Source organism: Hemibagrus wyckioides, linkage group LG03 (genome assembly GCF_019097595.1).
Source record: "Hemibagrus wyckioides isolate EC202008001 linkage group LG03, SWU_Hwy_1.0, whole genome shotgun sequence".
In the NCBI taxonomy this organism is placed as follows: domain Eukaryota; kingdom Metazoa; phylum Chordata; class Actinopteri; order Siluriformes; family Bagridae; genus Hemibagrus; species Hemibagrus wyckioides.
This window is the reverse complement of record NC_080712.1, coordinates 19,783,635-19,801,811: the sequence shown is the minus strand read 5'-3', so window position 1 is coordinate 19,801,811 and position 18,177 is coordinate 19,783,635. Positions and strand designations below refer to the sequence as shown.

At 37.1% G+C, this 18,177-nt stretch overlaps 3 protein-coding genes across 4 annotated transcripts; 1 reads left to right on the top strand and 2 right to left on the bottom strand.

Moving 5' to 3' along the window:
• Window positions 1-1,103: 1,103 nt before the first annotated feature.
• On the bottom strand, window positions 1,104-7,344 carry LOC131350836 (eukaryotic translation initiation factor 5-like). The gene is made up of 12 exons (XM_058385772.1): window positions 7,208-7,344; window positions 6,785-6,955; window positions 4,922-5,201; window positions 4,720-4,801; window positions 4,388-4,560; window positions 4,177-4,288; window positions 3,905-4,026; window positions 3,548-3,709; window positions 3,204-3,365; window positions 2,333-2,497; window positions 2,101-2,241; window positions 1,104-1,541 (listed from the first exon to the last, which is right to left on the bottom strand). Exons 3-12 carry the CDS (start codon window positions 4,991-4,993, stop codon window positions 1,446-1,448), a joined length of 1,287 nt encoding a protein of 428 aa, XP_058241755.1. The 5' UTR covers window positions 4,994-5,201; window positions 6,785-6,955; window positions 7,208-7,344; the 3' UTR covers window positions 1,104-1,445.
• Window positions 7,235-11,959, top strand: si:dkey-196h17.9 (uncharacterized). Its single transcript, XM_058385770.1, has 10 exons — window positions 7,235-8,101; window positions 8,377-8,890; window positions 8,994-9,219; window positions 9,314-9,414; window positions 9,527-9,604; window positions 9,762-9,885; window positions 10,117-10,233; window positions 10,420-10,572; window positions 10,929-11,050; window positions 11,168-11,959. The coding sequence occupies exons 1-10, from the start codon at window positions 7,993-7,995 to the stop codon at window positions 11,316-11,318; spliced, it is 1,695 nt and encodes a 564-aa protein (XP_058241753.1). The 5' UTR covers window positions 7,235-7,992; the 3' UTR covers window positions 11,319-11,959.
• Window positions 11,960-13,189: 1,230 nt separating this feature from the next.
• On the bottom strand, window positions 13,190-17,634 carry tnfaip2b (tumor necrosis factor, alpha-induced protein 2b). 2 transcript variants are annotated; one of them, XM_058379565.1, is made up of 12 exons: window positions 17,529-17,634; window positions 16,409-16,543; window positions 15,530-16,181; window positions 15,330-15,441; window positions 15,097-15,204; window positions 14,913-15,007; window positions 14,681-14,773; window positions 14,459-14,597; window positions 14,109-14,234; window positions 13,848-14,003; window positions 13,634-13,755; window positions 13,190-13,544 (listed from the first exon to the last, which is right to left on the bottom strand). In XM_058379565.1, the coding sequence occupies exons 1-12, from the start codon at window positions 17,611-17,613 to the stop codon at window positions 13,370-13,372; spliced, it is 1,998 nt and encodes a 665-aa protein (XP_058235548.1). In that variant the 5' UTR covers window positions 17,614-17,634; the 3' UTR covers window positions 13,190-13,369. The 2 variants fall into 2 exon arrangements, with proteins under 2 accessions (XP_058235548.1, XP_058235558.1); XM_058379575.1 differs by lacking the exon at window positions 17,529-17,634 and adding an exon at window positions 16,833-17,330 and having other exon boundaries at window positions 13,192-13,544.
• Window positions 17,635-18,177: the final 543 nt, after the last annotated feature.

Below are 18,177 nucleotides of genomic sequence, written 5' to 3'. Positions count from 1 at the left end.
CACAGCACTACTGAATTCTTCAGTCTAACTGGTCAGATGATAAGTTTTTCATAACCACATATTTATGGGCACTGTGTTGGCCATACATTGCTGTCCATTACTGAGCTTGTAAAGGGGCAGATTCTTCCTAACAAAGCCTAGCAGGCCTGTAATGTTTGGTTTATTGTGAGAGCTTCTCATGGCTAACTGTCAAGTATACACAGTTTCAACATGACTAACAAGTCATGATGCAGGATTCATAATGTCTAAACAATTTGGCTGTTTCAGAACTGACCATCTTAGAGAAGCATTCTCTATACATTTCTGCTTCTACCACTCATTTTGCACAGGATTCAGCAACGAGACCACAGAGCAGCTCCAATTTGGCCTTGGAGAGTTTGCTCCCTGCATCAATCCAATCATCAGATCAACTATTTATCCCTCACTGTGGGAAAGATACAGAGAGGTCAAGGAGTGTTAAAAATACTAGGAAGGAACCAGGTTGGCATGGAGAATGAAATGGGAACAGAGCAAAACTCCAGCAAAACTATATGACTTAGCATATCCGGTCAACATAACCCGACTCTGCAGTGAACAGTGTGGAATGTCCACAGTCACAAACTGTTAAGATAGATCCATAGTGTATGTATTGGGGGGGATATGGCTGGGTTACTGTATATAACTTTGGTACATTGTGGGACATACCTGGCATGCCTGCCCTTGGACACAACTTTAGGGCACTTACTGTTTAGTACACCAACTAATTATTTTGCTAGCTGTTTTTTTTTATGATAGTAGTTATTTCTTACAGGTTGAAAGCTGAGACATGTTTAAGAGCTTGAACTGACCAATCTTTGTGGAATTAAATAAATCATCCACAAGAGCAGTGACCATTTTGAGTGCTGGGTGTATAAACTGTAAAGGAGCAAAATAAAAGCCTGACTGAAGGTGCTATTGGTTAAAAAGTACAAATGAATATTGGAAAGTGGCTTGGCAGAGGAAACTCTACATATACTTTGGTTAGTTGATTTTCAATCAAATTCTTTTGCTCGCACATTTTTTCTTGGCTACTTTATTTATAAGTCTGTAATTGGAAACAAAATCTCTATCAAACATTAACAGCATTAATTCAAGAAAACATGAAAGCATTCTTTATTTAATGATTAAAGAAATTAAAAATCACCACCAACTGTGCAGCTTAGCTAAAGCCATTAATCAAAGTCACAATATAATTTTTTCAGTACAGAGGAAGAACAAACAATAGTTTAGCAGCAAGACATTGAAAGCGCCATTTTAAAACCATGCCTCACTCAGCAACAGAGATAGAATAACTAGTGAAAGAGCTATGCATGTATACATACAAATAAGAAAGGGGCTGAAAAGAAGGCTACTGATATTAATTTGATCATTTTATCATTAAAGAAAGCTGAATAATCTGCGTTGGCTGCCCAAGATGCATCATTTCTCTAAATGGCATCAATGTCAAGGTCATCCTCCTCCTCAGTTTTCTCTGGCTGAACGGTCTCCACTTTCAGCTCACGGGCAGAAGAAGAGTATACAACCTAGAGGGCAAGAAGGACAGCATCACCAAAAGCCAAGACAATCTGACCAAGGTTACTGACAACGACTTGAAGCTTCCAGTATTTCTTGCCAAATGAGAGTTTGCAGAAAAGGTAGAGAAAGTGCAATAGGGCATCTGGGCTCATGATTAATGTGCACCAAGTAGTCAGTGTGGATGGAAACACTAAAATGGAAGCGTATGATGTGCCCAATGTGGTTTTGGCAATATGTTGTGTAATCTGTATTTTTTTATGTTCAATAAGTAAGACAAATGCCTTAAATATACAGCCAAGCCCTGAGAGATTTAGAAAGCTAAAAACTACAGGTAGGTAATCATTAGCTACAATTAAATTGTACTTGTAATATTACTGAAATGTAAAGCCACTGCTGTGAGACTTAATGTTTAAGTACACAGCCCACTAGGATTTGCACAAATGCACAAAAGATAACATGGACCTATGGATTTCATATGTGCCCAAGTTGGGGAACTGGGAGAGATTTTTTCTTCTTATAGACTCGTGCATCGAATAAAATAAAGGAAAAATGTGGTTGCTGCTTTACCTCTACATTCTCATCATCTTCCTCTTCTTCCTCTTCACTTCCCTCACTCTCCTCTTCTGCCTCCTTCAGCCATTTGACAAAAGGAGCAGCCTTAGCATGGATCTCCTTTGCCAGCTCTTTAGATACATATTTCTTGGACACCTTAAAGATAAAAACATTTGTTTTGAAAACCACATTTTGTAACACACTAAACAAATACTGTAATAATATTACTGTACTTTTATGTACACACCTTTTCAGCCCATGTGAGAATGACATCCTCCTCCAACAAATCAGCATCATACAGGTCTTTTAGTATGATTGGAACTCTGGGCAGCAGCTGAGCTTGGTGTAGCTTCACCACACACTCAAAGCCCCCCAGCAGATATTTCTGAGCCTTCTTATCATTATGGCAAAACTGTACAGATGGAACAATTGAGAATGATTCAGTATCAGAAGAAAAATGAAGCGCACAATTCTAAAATGTGCATATTCAATCCAATCATAACCACAAAGAAAACACTTCAGCTCAGGGCACTCTCCTCAAGTTCAGTAAGTGAGGTTACATCAACATGGCTGCTCACAGCGTCAACAACAAATTAACTTGCTGCCAAGACAAACATGGAGGCATCAATGTATTTCTTCACTTTGTAGCTTGACGTGTAATTCTGAGCACTGACTGGTAAGTCTGTTGCACACTGGTTCCTCAAGTTAATAAACTGTTAACCAATACTTGAACTAATTTGCATTAGCAAATGCTTCCCTGAGCCAAGACAGTAATGCTTGCTTGCACCAGAGAATAGTGCCATTTATAGGTACCAAGTTGTGTTTAACTTAAAATAAAGCAAACACTCAAACATACCAAACTAGGACAAACAAATTCAAGACTGGAAGCATGATGCTTCAAATAGGCTGCTAATATCCTGTATAAACTTTCAGTTAGTTAAATAAATCTGAAAACCTTCATTTGATGCATTTAACATGACAGTTTGTATTGTATTTTCTAAAAGCCTTTGGAAAATTCACAAAAAAAAAAATAACAGCAAATTCATTAGGTGAATTGTTGGCTAATTGCTTGTCTTGCAATCACTTTAACCACATCATCAGAAGCTCCAGAGACTTACACGTAAAAAGTGGCGTTTGTATTTTTTGATCTGATCTCTGATGTTTTCATTAAAGAGCAATTCACTCAGGATAAGTGGCCCCATGGCCCTCACATCCAGACGCTCTGCCTCAGCCAGAATTTCCTTGTCTGCAGAGTCTATTGCGCCATTTTCTTTCTTTTGCTAGGAATGAAACATGATAGAAGAATAAAAGTCATTATTAGCCTTTATAAATCAATTTCACAAGCCTCAGAACTAATGCACGAAGGATTAAAGAAGACATTTGATCAATTTTGTAGTTAATCTTAGGCAGTTTCGAGGTTTATATGCTCAGTACCCATGCACAAACACCCACATCTACTTACTTTGACAAAATTATAAAACATATTGACTCTATCCTCCAGGGTCTTCTCCAGGTCATCTGAGAGGGTCAGGTTCTTAGCATGGTCACTAATCTCCTCCATCCGCCGACGCTGGGCCTCCTCAGTGGTCTCCTCTGCCCAGTCCTCATCATCTTCATTACCATCCTAAACACAGGGCATATTTTTGACTGAGTTTTTCCATGTCAAATAGGGAGGTTTTCACACCACAATTATTTAATTCACCTTACTTAACCTCAAGTAAAAACACAATCCTAATGTAACCCCTGTAATCAATCTAATATGGCTACTTGATGTAATCTGTATTCTAATAACCATCAACAACCGTAAAAAGGCACTCACCACAGCGTCCGGCGCATCAATGTCTTTATCGTTCCCAGCATCACCACTGCCTGATCCATTTTCCTTGTCCTTCTTTCGGTTCTTCTTCTCCTTCTCTTTCTTCACAGACCCACTATCACTCTCTAAATTTATAGTGATGATAAAACAGAGAAGGTGATAAAAATGAATTATTATTATTAAATCAACAAATACTTCTGGGATGTGAAATGTGAAAATCTTTATTAGTAATTCATTTTCATGGCAGCTGCTGTAAAGGTAAAAAAAAAATGTACCTGGTGGATTTTTAAGGATGAATGTGCACAGTTTGTGGCGAGTGTCTAGCATACCCCGGTACCCACAAGCCTTACAAGAATTTCCAATAGTTTGTTTCTTTGGATTAACATGCTGAAAGACACAAATTCAAATTTAAAGCACATTGTGACAATCATGCACTGGCTCATTTACACATACATACATCAAAGTAACACATCCCTTTCTACGTACTAAGTCAGTCTCAGGATTATCACACTCAGGGCACAGCACAAACTTGCGTATGAATCCATCCAGCATGTCCTGTAGTTTGTTGGCCTCATGGGAGCCGTTCACTATGTAGCGGTCATTCTTTGTGTCAAACTGGGTCTGCGCCCCAAGCTCACAGCCAAAAAACTTGGTTGGATCTTAAAATAGAGAGAGATATATTTTGTCAGAATTAATCTGGCAGACTCACATACTCATTACTGATGAGAGCAAATCACCATGTAGTACCCTAGTGGAATAAATTAATGTCAAACTGTCACTGACAGGATTAAATAAAAAATACATTACTTAAAACTTACATGTTGGAGGTCGATTCAATGCCTTTGCAACATCAACCATGTTGACAATGACTGTCTTGATTCCATTTCCTTTGCCCTCCACCTGGACAAAGAAATAAATTACTCTTTATGAACAAAAAACACTTTCCAAAAGTCAGAGAGATACAATTCTAAAATAAACAAATAATAAAAAAAAAAAACATGCCTAACAGGAAATAAATACCTTGGCAATCAGACGGGGCATCTTGTAGCGGTAGAACTGGTCCGACACATTGCGATTGACGTTAACAGACATTTTGAGTGACCTGTGGCACTATCAGCAAGATAAAAAGATCTTGGATGGGGATTTTTGGGTATCTTCTGTCTGGAGAAGACGGGATGACATAAACGATTGCAAGCGTGCTCGGTCTCTGACATGAAAAAGATTTTGCCACAGAGGCTGCAAGTTCCTTGCTCGTGGTCTAGGTTTACACCGCTTGCGTTCCAACAGCTGCGCAACAGCTCTGGGAAAAAAAAGAACATTTTTATTAGTCAAACAGGAGTGCACACTGATATTTTTTATATCATCCAGTCTTTCCCCCTCAGCATCAGCAGACCTTAATTAAACTAAACATAAACTGAAAATAGTACGTCCATGTGGAGAGTTACTGAGAATGAGAGAAATAGTTACAAACAACCCCTGTGCTCTGTAGCAATGGGCCTACTGTTCAAAGGTTATATTGATTTTGGGCTGCTGAGACAACATCTGAAAACAATCACACAAACACACATTATATACACACCAATCAGGCATAACATTATGACCACCTGCAATATTGCGTTGGTCCCCCTTTTGCTGCCAACCAGCCCTGACCTGTCATGCACTGTGTATTCTGTAACTTTTTCAGCAATTTGAGCAACAGTAGCTCGTCTGATGAACGTCAAGCTCGTCTTCGCTCCCCACGTGCATCAGTGAGCTTTGGCCACACATGACCCTGTTGCCGGTTCACCACTGTTCCTTCCATGGACCACTTTTGATAGACACTGACCACTGCAGACCAGTAAAGCCCCACAAGCGCTGCAGTTTTGGAGATGCTCTGATCCAGTCGTCTAGCCATCACAATTTGGCCTTTAATCAAACTTACCTGAATTCTTACACTTGCCCATTTTTCCTGCTTCTAACACAACTCTGAGAAGAAATATTCACTTCACTTCTCACTGCTCATAATGTTATGCCTGATCCATCCATCCCTCTATATATTATATAAATGGTTTAAGCTTTTTATTTTTTAAATCCTCTGCATTTTTCTTGCTTTATTTATTTATATATATATATATATATATATATATATATATATATATATATATATATATATATATATATGTGTGTGTTCTGTTCATTTCGGAATTATTCACTTAACATAAATTGGGACAACACTAAAACATGCGGATATATATATAATTCCGAAATGAACAGAACACAGGGGTTACAAAGCACACGGTTGGTTTACAGTAAGACTATCCAAACTCTAAATTTTAGCGATTTTCAGTGCTTCAAAAGGCATCTTTAAACGCCTCAGTATAACTATACACGTTTCTGTATGCGTGTTGATGCAGGAGAACAATCTCCCCAGTGTAACAGGAGTCGCCCCCGTGACTAACTGGGCTTCCAGTTTACTTCAGTCACTGAGCTCACCACCCCCATCATGTCCGCTTAGCTGTCTTTGTGAACGAAACCAAAAAAACCAAGATGTCAACGCCTTTTCTTCTTTCTTCCCAATCATCGAGTGCCAAGTTTCTCAAAGAATTAATAAACCAAATATAAAAGCGCTAAATTGTAATAAGAGGTCGGCGAACTCGGCTCATTTTCCACCATGGTGCAGAGTGCGTCATAGCTAAGCTAAGCTAATTGCGCTTGTACGTGCGCCACCACGGTACACACACGGTATGTAGGACGCCATTTTGATCCGAGTTCCTCCAGTCATTCACACCCTGTAGACTAGCAGCTGGTTGAGATTATTAACGATAGACACGATGTACAGGTCTGACATGTATAAGGTTAACCAATATTAACAATTTTGATCTGAGACACTGTTCAAAGGCTCACCGTTTCCGTAAAATAAAGACATAAACACAACGCTAGTCGTCCAACGACGCAGTGAAGGGTTGATAGTCGAGCTGGAGTTGTGTGTTTGGGTCCTGATCCAAGAATAAAACCCGACACGGCTGAAGAGAAATTGGTTAGGGCAATGCAGCAGGTCCAAAACAGTACGGGGATCTGAGAATGAAAAGAAAAGACGACATGAAAAACCTAAATACGGACAGCTTAGATTGATCTGAAATAGCAGCAGTGATGACCTAGTAGCTAGCTAGTTTATATAACCAGCAGGTTAGCTAGCTAAGAAAAATGACCAATAACAAGTATTTAAATATCAAATAAATATTTATACGATTAACAAACGATTTTTTTTTATTTATAAATCATTCAAACACAAATTTGGGTATATTGTTTCTGAACTGCTGTTCTTACCTATCTAGAACCTTCTTGCGCCTCTACGCAATGGCAGAGATCATTGGCAATACAACTGAAACTCGATGACGAGCTAGTACTCCTCGCATGACGAGTGCACTAATAACCCCGCCCCTACAAGGATTGGATGAGCGCCCCATACGCTGGCACATTCTGCATCCTGAGTGGTTCCTTAAAACGTCAATCACAATCTCCTCGCTTCGTCTTCTTTCATTACACAGCCTGCCTTACACAAACAGTGCGTTGTCAGGCATGTTCTCAATTAAGGTGGCAAAAATGGCACATCGAGAGTATTCCCATATTCCCTGTTTACAATCTTAAAACACTGCAAACCCTTAATGTGACATTTCCTCCTAATCTGTTTAGTAGCGATTACAGTGTGGATGTACGAAAACTGGAATAATTATATTTTTATGTCTGTCTATGACAACATTTTTTTCGGAGTTATGTCTGATTCTGCATAGGTCTGATAACATTGCCTACATATGATTTCTCATAAATCTAAAATATCAAGAGGAAATGCTAGGGATTTTTTTGTTCTGAATGATGAAAGAGCTTTGAGGTAATGGGGAAGTACTTTTTCTATCCCTGTTATTTGCGTATTGTGGAGGAAGCTGGTTGGTTGATGGCTGGGGAATACCAGGCATTGGTGTTTACTTAAACTGGCTGCGCAAAGCTTGTGGATAAAACTGTTTGATATAGTCGGAGCTTCGTAGTAATAATAATAATAAAAACGTTACTGAGTACATTTGGAAGGTCAGCATTGGAGAGGACAAGCAAGAAAAATGCCGAGATTTTTGAAAACCTTGAACCATTTTAAGAAAAAATGTCAAAATAGGGAAAATGAAAGTTTGGTGAGCCAGATGAACCCGGAGTCCACTGAGCATGCATATGGTAAGTTATATTCTTATTCATTGATTATGATGAGAGAAACAAAGTTATATTATTTCCCTTTTTTTTCTGGGCTTTTCAGGTATCCCAATCATTTATGCAGAGTATGAAGAATAAATTTATCAGACTTAATTTTGCAATAGAAATTGATTTGGTTTGATAGCCACATTCCTGTCATTTGGGAATGGTGTAGAAACATCATATCTTTTGAAACCATACCTTTCACTGAGCAGCGTTATTGGTCAGATGGCATTTATATACAAGTGTTTCATTTACAGAAAATCCCGAACAAAACAGTTTGCTTATGAAGACAAAAGACAAGTTTGATGAAGATCCCCGAATGTATGACCAAGAAACAACCCCCCCAATTCTCACAGATGCACTTTCTGGAGCCAGACATATCCAGGAGCTAAAAGATGCAGCTGAGCAGGTGAAACAGTGGAAAAATCCAAATGGCATCACACCTTATGGAAATATAGGCTCTGGCACCTACTCTCAGTGCAGGTTGAAAGACTACGTCATGGCAGTGGAAATATTTGTAAAAGACAACTTTCCTTCACTGCCAACAAACTCACAGACACCCACTGAGCAACACCTGAATGATGTGATGAGTCTGATATGCAACACGGTGACTGTTTTAGTGCCAGTCTTGGAGGATTCAGTACTAGTGAATTACCTGCTTGACAGTTATAATCAGCACTTGTTTGGCATGTTCTCCTTGTTAATGGATAGAAGTTCATCAGTAAAAGACTCCTTCTTCCTTCTACAATGGGTGAAAAAGGCATATTTTAGGTAGGCATTTTACGAATATAATTATCATGATCCAGTATGCTGGTATAGTGCATAAACATATTAAATTACATTTCACGGTTTGTTTAATTATTTATGGTTTCAGGCCGGACCATAAAGGATGCCTGGATACAGAGAATGGTGTACTCAGTCTATCAGACCCTTTCTTGCTTGCTGACTGGTTGGAGTATTCAAAGCAGAAACTTCTCATACTCCTTCAGGACAAAATCTCGACCACCCTGCACAATATCCTGCAACATGATGAGCCTAATAGTGTTGGTGAAGACAGCAACGAAGAGGCTTGCATTCAAGTCCAACTCGACGTTATACAGGTACTAGGTCAATAGGAATTTCTGTTTATAAATACAAATAATCCTGTCCAGAATCTCTTCAACATTAGCACTCCCCAACCCTGTCTCTCTACAGTGTCTAAATGCTCCCATTCAGGCAAGTGAAACAATCAGCCACACCCTTAAAAATGATGTACAAAGACTTTGTTGCAATGAACTTCACACTTTCATGGAGAAGTGAGTTTGTCAGATTTTCTTCCCTGTAGTAAATAGATAATGTTTTATGTTTTTTATTATATGAATTAATATAAAATGAACTGCCTCTCTAACAACAAATGTATGTTGGCAGGTATATGAATGCACAGGGGGCAGATGAGGCAAATTTACTGTATCACTTCAAGAGACTTCATACCTGTAGGCAGCTCAGGTGAGTTTGAAAGCTGATCCTGATTGTAGTTTGCATGTAACAATATAGTTAGCTATTAAAAAAAGCCTACAATTCTTTTAAACAAGAATGTTGATTTACATGGTCTGTGTGTAACTTGTTGGATTGCACCTGTTAAAATGATTTTCCTTTGCTGCAGGTCCTATGCTTTGAGCATTATTGATCCAAACAATGACACAGATTCCTCAACTCTCCTGATGTTAGAAAACACGGAAACACAAGTTTTGTCCAGTGTCCATCAATGTTTTGGAAAGTTAGCAAAGGTGAGTCCTTCATTTATTACCAAAGTACAGTAATAGAATCAACAACTAAAATGTAAAACAAATTTAATGCACATGTAATGCAAAAATCTAACACATACTGTACATTGTATTACATACACTATGTTAAGCTTTCTTGTCCATAGTAGATTGTGACTGGGCTTTCACAAGGTCATCTGATTTACAATAAATGTATTTATATCATTTGAAAGCATTTACATTTTACAATTTTAGGACAATTTAGAGAATTATTTCAACAATGAGGGCGGGCGTTTAAAAAATATAATGACCAGAATTCTAAAGATGCTTTCATCTTTACCCAAAGTGGAACAGGGAGAGGAGACAAAACAGGTATGTATACTGTTATATAATTTACATTAATAATTGTAATTTCACATTTCAATTATATATCTCGGAGAATTCTCTGATCACTTACATAACATTATTTTAAACCGCTTCAGCTTTTTTCAACTGTTGTCCCAGATTATTTTCTGCATAATCTGACACACTGTGACTCTTCTTTTCTCTGTTTTCTAGCTTATTGTAAAAGCAGCATTAGCCAGTGTTACAAGAGCATACCTGCAGTGTTTAATGCGGAGAAAGTACCAGAAATTGGAAAAGAGTTGGGATGATGTGGAAAAGAGGATAATGCAGGATGCTGAATATTTGAACGTAAACTTTGCAAATGAGGTGAGAAATGCAAATATTAATATACTGTACATTCTTCCCAAATAATCCCACACTTTACAAAGAGACAGGAACCCAAACCATCATAAAACCACCACAAACATTTTTTAAATGTAAATCCAAAAAAATATGAAAATAAATGTTTGTTTTTCGTGTATGAATAAATCAAGAGTGCTTACAGTATATAAAATGGCATGAAAATAAATGTAGCCCTTACCACACATTAGCTGCCAGTACAGAATTCTCAGTAGAATAGCACTGCAAACTTGTATTCTTGATTCATTTTACACACTCTTCATGCATTTCCTCATTTCTAACATGCTGTTTAAAGCAAGTGTACTTTGAACTTTTCTCAACAGAATGGAAGTGATTATGAGCAGAAAATTCTCCTGTTAAAAATGGGCGAGATTGTACAATGCCGTGATCTAGATGCTCTTAAGCTTCTTTGCTCAGAACTGTACATGAAATTCCCTAAGGAGAGGTAAACTCATGCACAAACAAATTCAAATCATTTCACATTTAAATCATAAATGTTGTTACATTTCTGGTTGAGGATAAAATTCTAATTGAAAAATATGTTATTTGCAATTTCTTGTAGTGAGGAGTACATACCTACCCTTCTGCGCTGGAGAGGGGAATTGTCAAGAAAACAGATTAAGGAAGTAATTGATGTGAGTAGGGACCTTGTCGGAAATGGAGACCATGTCAGACCCCATCCCTGTATGTCCTGGTGGTGCTGTCTTTCTTGAATGCAAGGACAAAGCAAACGACCAGTATTTTTAATCTAAATACAAAGCACATGACCAGGGTTTTTCTCTCCTTGGGTTTTGTCATTGTAGAACTTGACACTGACTGAAGATTAATGGGAAATTGTTTTCAATTACTATCCCATTACTTTCCCATTTCAGCTCCCATTACAACTGTTTTGTTGTAAATATGAATTATTTTATTATACATGCATTATGTACGTGTCATCTATTTATTTCAGGATTGCTACTCTGGAAACTGAAATCCTAAAAGATTTTAGAATTTTAGCCACACTTCGCTACATTTTGATAGTAATTTAAAGTCACTTTTCAGTAGGTGAAATGTTTGTTTGGCCTACGTAATGTTATTTTTATAGTTGATATGTTACATGATTTTTCATCATGTTGTACCAGCCTTGTTTACATGTTGTGTCTGTCTAACTAGTTGACAACCTAACAATTGATGTGTTGAAATATATGCATGATTCTGTGTATAATTGTTTACTTCAAAAGCACAAGGATCTTTTGTGTCATGTAGCAACAAGTGTTGTGATTATATTAAAATTGTTTTGATTTTATTAGATTGTTTTTGCATTTATGTTTAGACCTTGTTGTGTCAGATTTATTTGTAAACAATTATATTAGCCTGTTAGATTCTTGCCCTAATTTGTAAAATAAACAAAAAAAAAGGAGAATTAAGCTTCACATTGTTTTTAGGGAATGTCACAGCAGTGTCCACTTGAGGGCAGCATTGTATTTTTTGACTTAAAAAAGCTTCAGTGTTAACTAACAAAGACAGTCCTAAAGTAATATTTTCTGCAGCTACTCAGCAACTTCAATCCAAATCAGCAAACTGCCTAAAACCTTGTTGTCTTCTTACAATAACACCATGGAAGGCAGAAATTCTGTTCGTCTTCAGCAAATTGATCATCTTGATACTGCATTAAAATGAACACAATAATTTTGTGTGGTGTTAACTAAAGAACTAATTAAATTATATTCTTGTTAGGTGGATGTAAGATCCAATCCTAGTCAAATAATTTAAGTTTTTGTTGGGCATGTTTAAAACATGGAAAAAAAAATATGCATACATTTACTCAGATAATAGCACTAATATATAAATATATATTTATATATATTCCTCCCACAGTCCAAAGACATGCTTCTGGGCTGATTGGAGTCTCTAAATTGCCTGTAGTGTGTGATTGCATGAGTGAATGAGTGTTTGTGTGCCCTGCGATGGGTTGGCACTCCGTCCAGGGTTTATCCTGCCTTGATGCCCAATGACGCCTGAGATAGGCACAGGCTCCCCGTGACCCGAGTATAGATCGGATAAGCAGTACAGACAATTAAATGAAAATTTTTTTAATATATAATAACACTAACATATAACAATTTTTTAATTTCTCTGAACTAGTATAGTGTTTGATACCCATAGTGTACAATATTGGGAGCCAAATTTCAGATGCAGACATCTGCTTTATCCAAGCTGCTCTATTTAATGAGCCCTGCAATCAAACAGTAGAGGATATAGATCTTATTCTTTCATTCATAAGCTGGGTTTAGGTGTGAAGGAAAACTCATATCCTGTATTTTCCAGTAATTAGGCACCTCCTTGAGGCCATTCACACAAAATATTTGTCACATACCAGAACAAGTGTTAGGCCAGGAGTCAATGTTCAGTAACTTCATTGTTCAACACAATACAAACTGTCATTATTCAATGCAGTAAAACAGGAAGAGAGTGTTTATACAAATCAAGCAAACTACTGTTCCTTCCTCTGTTAAATATCGCAGGAAAGTCTATTAATAATTATTACTACATTTTAGACTTCACAGAGGCCTGTATTAATGCTCTGCTCAAGAAAACACGTCAAACAAATACACCATGCAGAAACGTTTACTTTTTTATTTACATAAAAAATATCTAGTTTTTATTTACATAAAAAATCATTATAGCTTCTTCATTTCACATTGCACACGACACTGCATAAAGCACCATAAATATAACGTACAGCATGAGAACATTTGGTATTTTACAGTATTACAGCGAATCACTTAATGGTAACTTTGGAGAAGAAATTCCTGCATGAATGATAGGGATCCTGGCCATCTACTGTGCTTTCTTCTCTTTGAGCATGCATCATAGCGAAGGTCTTCTTAATTTTTTTGAGTTGGGAGTTAGAGAGGTTTGCCTTGAGGTGTAGCCAAGCAGAGACGTGGGCTTCACTGTTAAATACCAAAATTACATCAGTTTCTGAGGTGTAAAAGGTGTATTTTACATAAATGTGCACATAAATATCTGGAAATTGCATTACCTGAGGTCTGGGTAAATGTTAGCGAGTGTGACCAGCTGAAATTCAATGCAGTCTGGATCATTTAGTGTGAGCACTTCAGCTAATTTGGGCAAGATGTCTTCTAGGCCCTTCATGTTTGATCCCTGTACATGAAGGCAATTGAAAAAAGAAAATTAAACAAAGTTCAGAAAGAAGTAAATACACAACAACAATTATAAAATAATATAAAACTTACAGCCTCAGTAAACAGAGTGTGTATTTTCTGATTATTGTTGCGCAATGCTTCGGCTGCCTGCTGTTGTTTCTTCACATCTTTAAATTTGATCTTCTTCTTCATCATTTTTTTGACATACTTAGCCAAAACTTCTTCATGAAGCTTGCTGACCAACTCCTGTTAATAGATCAAATTTTAATAATCCACCAGCCCACCATCGGTTTTTACCAGAATTCAGAAACCAGTACATCCATCAATTAAAAATCTGTTAATAAACCTTACCTTAAGGCAGGCTTCATGTAGATTTCTGATTTCCTTAATGTGTCTATCCACCCCTTTAAGTAATTCACTAGAAACATGTTCATTGTGTTTAATCCATGCTTGGGTACCCAGTTTGGAGTAAGTCCTCTGTGGAAGCAGGCAAAGATAGGAATTTTATTTTATTGCTCTCATTAATCTCATAGGTTTAATCGGAGAATACAAACCAAAAGCAAGACTTTTTAGCAGCATGAATACTAAGTGAAACCAAGTAGATAATCATTTAATGCTATATAGATTTGTGTAATGCATTATTTTGATAATATACTGGTAAAAGAATCAATAAAAAAAATAAACCTCTGCATCTGAGTTACCTTGAGATTTTTGTGGATCGGTTCGGTGAAATAACTGTGGCAAGTGTCTCTCATCTGGGTCAGAAGATCTATACAGTCATTTTTGATGTGTTGAGGGAAGGGATCTGGATTCGTCATTCTGGATTCCATTATGTAATTCCTAGAGAAACAACGACTGTTACATATCGGTCCTTCAAAAGGTACAATGTCAAGCTGCAAAAAAATAATTTTCTAGACGCTTACATGAAAGCTCTGATACAGGGTAGGTTGGCCTTCAATACAGCATCAGCGTTCACTGGATTATCTTCAATCACTTTCTCAAGGTATTGCTGGTAACTGAAAACAGGCCAATTCATAGTAAAATTGTCATAATTGTACATATAAAATCATTAAAAAATATATGAAGTAATTAATGAACATTAAATTAAAAAAAAAAGAAATATTTTAAAACCAGCTTGTAATGAATGTAACTCACTTAATAAGAAATTGTTTTAACTCATGTGTGATTCTCGGAATTTTTGACCAAGAGCCCAGCACATCCTTCGATGTGGTTAAAAGACCATGGACACACTGCAGAAGACAGTAACACATTCTGTATTTACAATATCACACCACATGTTTACAGTATATTGCCTTGACTACATTTTCAGTAGATTTACCTGAATCACATCAGTGGCCAGATGGCTTAAATAGCAATTATCCATCACTTCAGGAATAGCTGTCTTCTCAGTATTCAAGGCTGCCTGACACATAGTCTGCAGCTTATTCTAGACACAGGATTGAACAAAGGACAGAATGAAGGAATCTTAGTGGAAAGCAACAAGAGTCACGTGTCCGAACACTTTGAATTGAGTCTAACAAGTGTTACACACAATAACACAATAACATATACCTCTTGAATGGTCAAAAACTGATCTTCCAACTGCTCAAGGATATCACCAGGGAGCAATGGATCAAGATGTTCAAATTCAATCAGCCCAGAGAGCTCTTCATGCCTCAGAATCCTGAAAAGCAAAATGTCGTTCAATTAAAAAGCGGCTTTAAAAGCATTTAAAGGTTACAGAATGCCTTGCTATGGCTTTCAGCACTTACTTAGGGTAGTGATTGTTCACCCACTGAAGTATATGTATGCAGTCATCATCAGCAAGTCCATAGTCAGCAATTTCCCTGAGCTTGTCACTAAATACCTGATGGTATATTTCTGCATATAGTTGGCATATATTTTCTTTTGGGTAGCAGCTCATAATATTCTTTGCTATTTTTAGCAGGTCTTCTTTTAGTTGTTTACCCTTGGCGGTGATCTCTAATTGAACTGAAGATGTAATGTTCACATTTGAATCTATTTTTGCCTCTTCCATCCGCCGCATAACCATACTCTGAAGCCGGCCATCATGGTTCAGTCTGCAACACCTGGGCCTCCATGGAGGACGTTCGTTTTCTGCAGCCCCTTCCCATCTCCTGTCCTGTTCCTCCTCTTGGTCGATGGCTTGGACTGCCTCTTTTAGAAATTCTATGTCTTCGTTAGTTTCAACATTTAAAGAGTTCTCAACTGTTGACATCATTTTCTCTAAAAGTTCTTCAAAGTCTTTATTTAGTTCGTCTTCCTCCAACATGCTCTTGCTGGTGCCCATCCCTTGTTGTTTCCTGTTTAGTGCAAACAAATCCTCCTCTCGACATATCAGCTGCTTCCCTGCCACTGCAAAGTGATGCTGATGTAGGTTCTGCTCAAAAGTTAAAATAACCTCTAAAGGAGAGAGAAAAATGCAGAAATTTAATTAAGACCCTAGGACAACATAAACTCACACTCTGTTGCACAGATACACATTGTACACAATAATGCACAATATACCAGTTAATTATATGTAATGTGTACTGGACATGAATGTATAGACAACACTAACAATATAATGGATTAATGACAGGTATCTGACCTTAACTAGGAGAGATAATCAGGTACTAAAATGATCTTACCTTCAGATTTGCTGTCTTCCTGAGTATTGTTATTTCTTTTAAAAATTGATAGGCTTGCTTTGAATTTGGAGAATCGTGACTTAGAAGGTGATACCCTTCTGACTATGGAGGATGATGAGCCAACAGTCATCGTTTCTTTAAAACAGAAAGGGATCATAGTTTATAGGTAGAGCACAGAAGAGCACAGTGTTAAAAAATAATACAGACATTGGAAAATACATAGATTAAGTAGCTTTGCCATCTTAGTTGGTTTTAGCAGCGGAGCGAATTAGGGTTATCATTGTGTTGATAAAGCTGATCTGACAATAATACAGCTTAGACAGAGAGAGAGTCTTATAAAATACAAACCCTATAAAGAAACACCTTCACTGTTGAGGTTGTAAATATTTTTGTCAAAATATTTTTGTCAAAGTCAAAAACTTACCAGCTTTCGCGCACTCTGGTTATTCTGGTCTTTCACTTCGGTCTACACTTTATATAGACTGAATCCTCCTCCACTACAACGCAAGGGGGAGGACCTGGCGTGTGGTCAAGCACTTTCCCGTGCACGTGAACTTTCCGGGCAGAGGTGTGATTAGGACACATCTGTGCTTTAGTCTTTAGTATTTAGTATTGTAGCCTACTTAGGTGCGGAAAAGCCAAGCCAAAACGCTCTGAATATTTGCGATTATTATGTGCAATTATTAAATTGTTCTACAGCCACGATATTGTTCCATCTACAACTCTATAAAGATCAAGGTTTTCCAAAGCATCCAGCATCCTGAGTTATAAAACGCTGTTGAATAAAATGAAAGCATCTTTTACCGTGCGATGAGGAAAAATATCCTTAATGAATAAATCGGTCACTTCTTTCTTTATATTGTAAGCCGAACAGCAACAACAACCATTTTATCATCATTTAATTAACCACTGTTACCACTAACACTACCACCACTACCACTACCACCACTACTACTACTACCACCACCACCACCACCACTATTATTATTATTATTATCATTATTATTGTTGTTGTTGTTGTCATTGTTGTTTATAAGAACAACAACAACAACAATTATTATTATTATTATTATTAGTAGTAGTAGTAGTAGTAATATTATGAGAATATTTGCATCCTTACCTTCCTGCTCAGCTCTATGTTCAGAACGAAAACGGTTCAGTAAACTCCAGCAACACTTATTGAACGCCATGACAGCACAGAACATCAGTAATGTAGTTTTTATTACCAGAACAGGTGCATTTGTAACACATAGAAAGTGTGTCATGTGAGGCCACTTCAGAAAGGATGTGGGTTGTGGTACCTACATATTTTGTTTGCCTACCAGATTTCACAGACTTCACATTCATGTGATCATTCATAGATCAGCACTGCTTGAAAGGCTTTAAGGTGTATTATCTAAACCAGTTACAAAATTCAGTCTTAACCTTTTTACTTATTATTATAAAACGTATTACAGGTTCCAGTTATTGAAATGTTATTATGAATGTGAAGTCTGTGAAATCAAACAATACAAAATTGTACTAGGAACTGTACTCAGGATTCTTACATAGTGGCCATATGTGGCATATACAGTGGTTTAAAGTGAAGACTGTACAAAGAAAGAGAAAGGTATGAGTGAGAGTTCACTACTTTACAATTATATGTTACCTATGATTTATTTGAGATATGGAATTGTGAATCTTTCCCTGTCTTACAAAATCTCATATAAAAAATCAGGCACGTCACCATGCATTAATACTAAAGTATTCTAATTATTATTATTATTTTT

Coding starts and splice junctions, on each gene's coding strand:
- LOC131350836 (XM_058385772.1), bottom strand. CDS start 4,993: ATGTCTGTTAACGTCAATCGCAATGTGTCGGACCAGTTCTACCGCTAC. Junction 4,561..4,719: donor ATTGAATCGACCTCCAACAT/GTAAGTTTTAAG, acceptor CTCTATTTTAAG/ATCCAACCAAGTTTTTTGGC. Junction 3,366..3,547: donor TGTTTTATAATTTTGTCAAA/GTAAGTAGATGT, acceptor TTTCATTCCTAG/CAAAAGAAAGAAAATGGCGC.
- si:dkey-196h17.9 (XM_058385770.1), top strand. CDS start 7,993: ATGCCGAGATTTTTGAAAACCTTGAACCATTTTAAGAAAAAATGTCAA. Junction 9,605..9,761: donor CATACCTGTAGGCAGCTCAG/GTGAGTTTGAAA, acceptor CCTTTGCTGCAG/GTCCTATGCTTTGAGCATTA. Junction 10,234..10,419: donor AGGGAGAGGAGACAAAACAG/GTATGTATACTG, acceptor TCTGTTTTCTAG/CTTATTGTAAAAGCAGCATT.
- tnfaip2b (XM_058379565.1), bottom strand. CDS start 17,613: ATGTTCTGTGCTGTCATGGCGTTCAATAAGTGTTGCTGGAGTTTACTG. Junction 16,182..16,408: donor GGAAGACAGCAAATCTGAAG/GTAAGATCATTT, acceptor TCTCTCCTTTAG/AGGTTATTTTAACTTTTGAG. Junction 13,545..13,633: donor AACATTTACCCAGACCTCAG/GTAATGCAATTT, acceptor GGTATTTAACAG/TGAAGCCCACGTCTCTGCTT.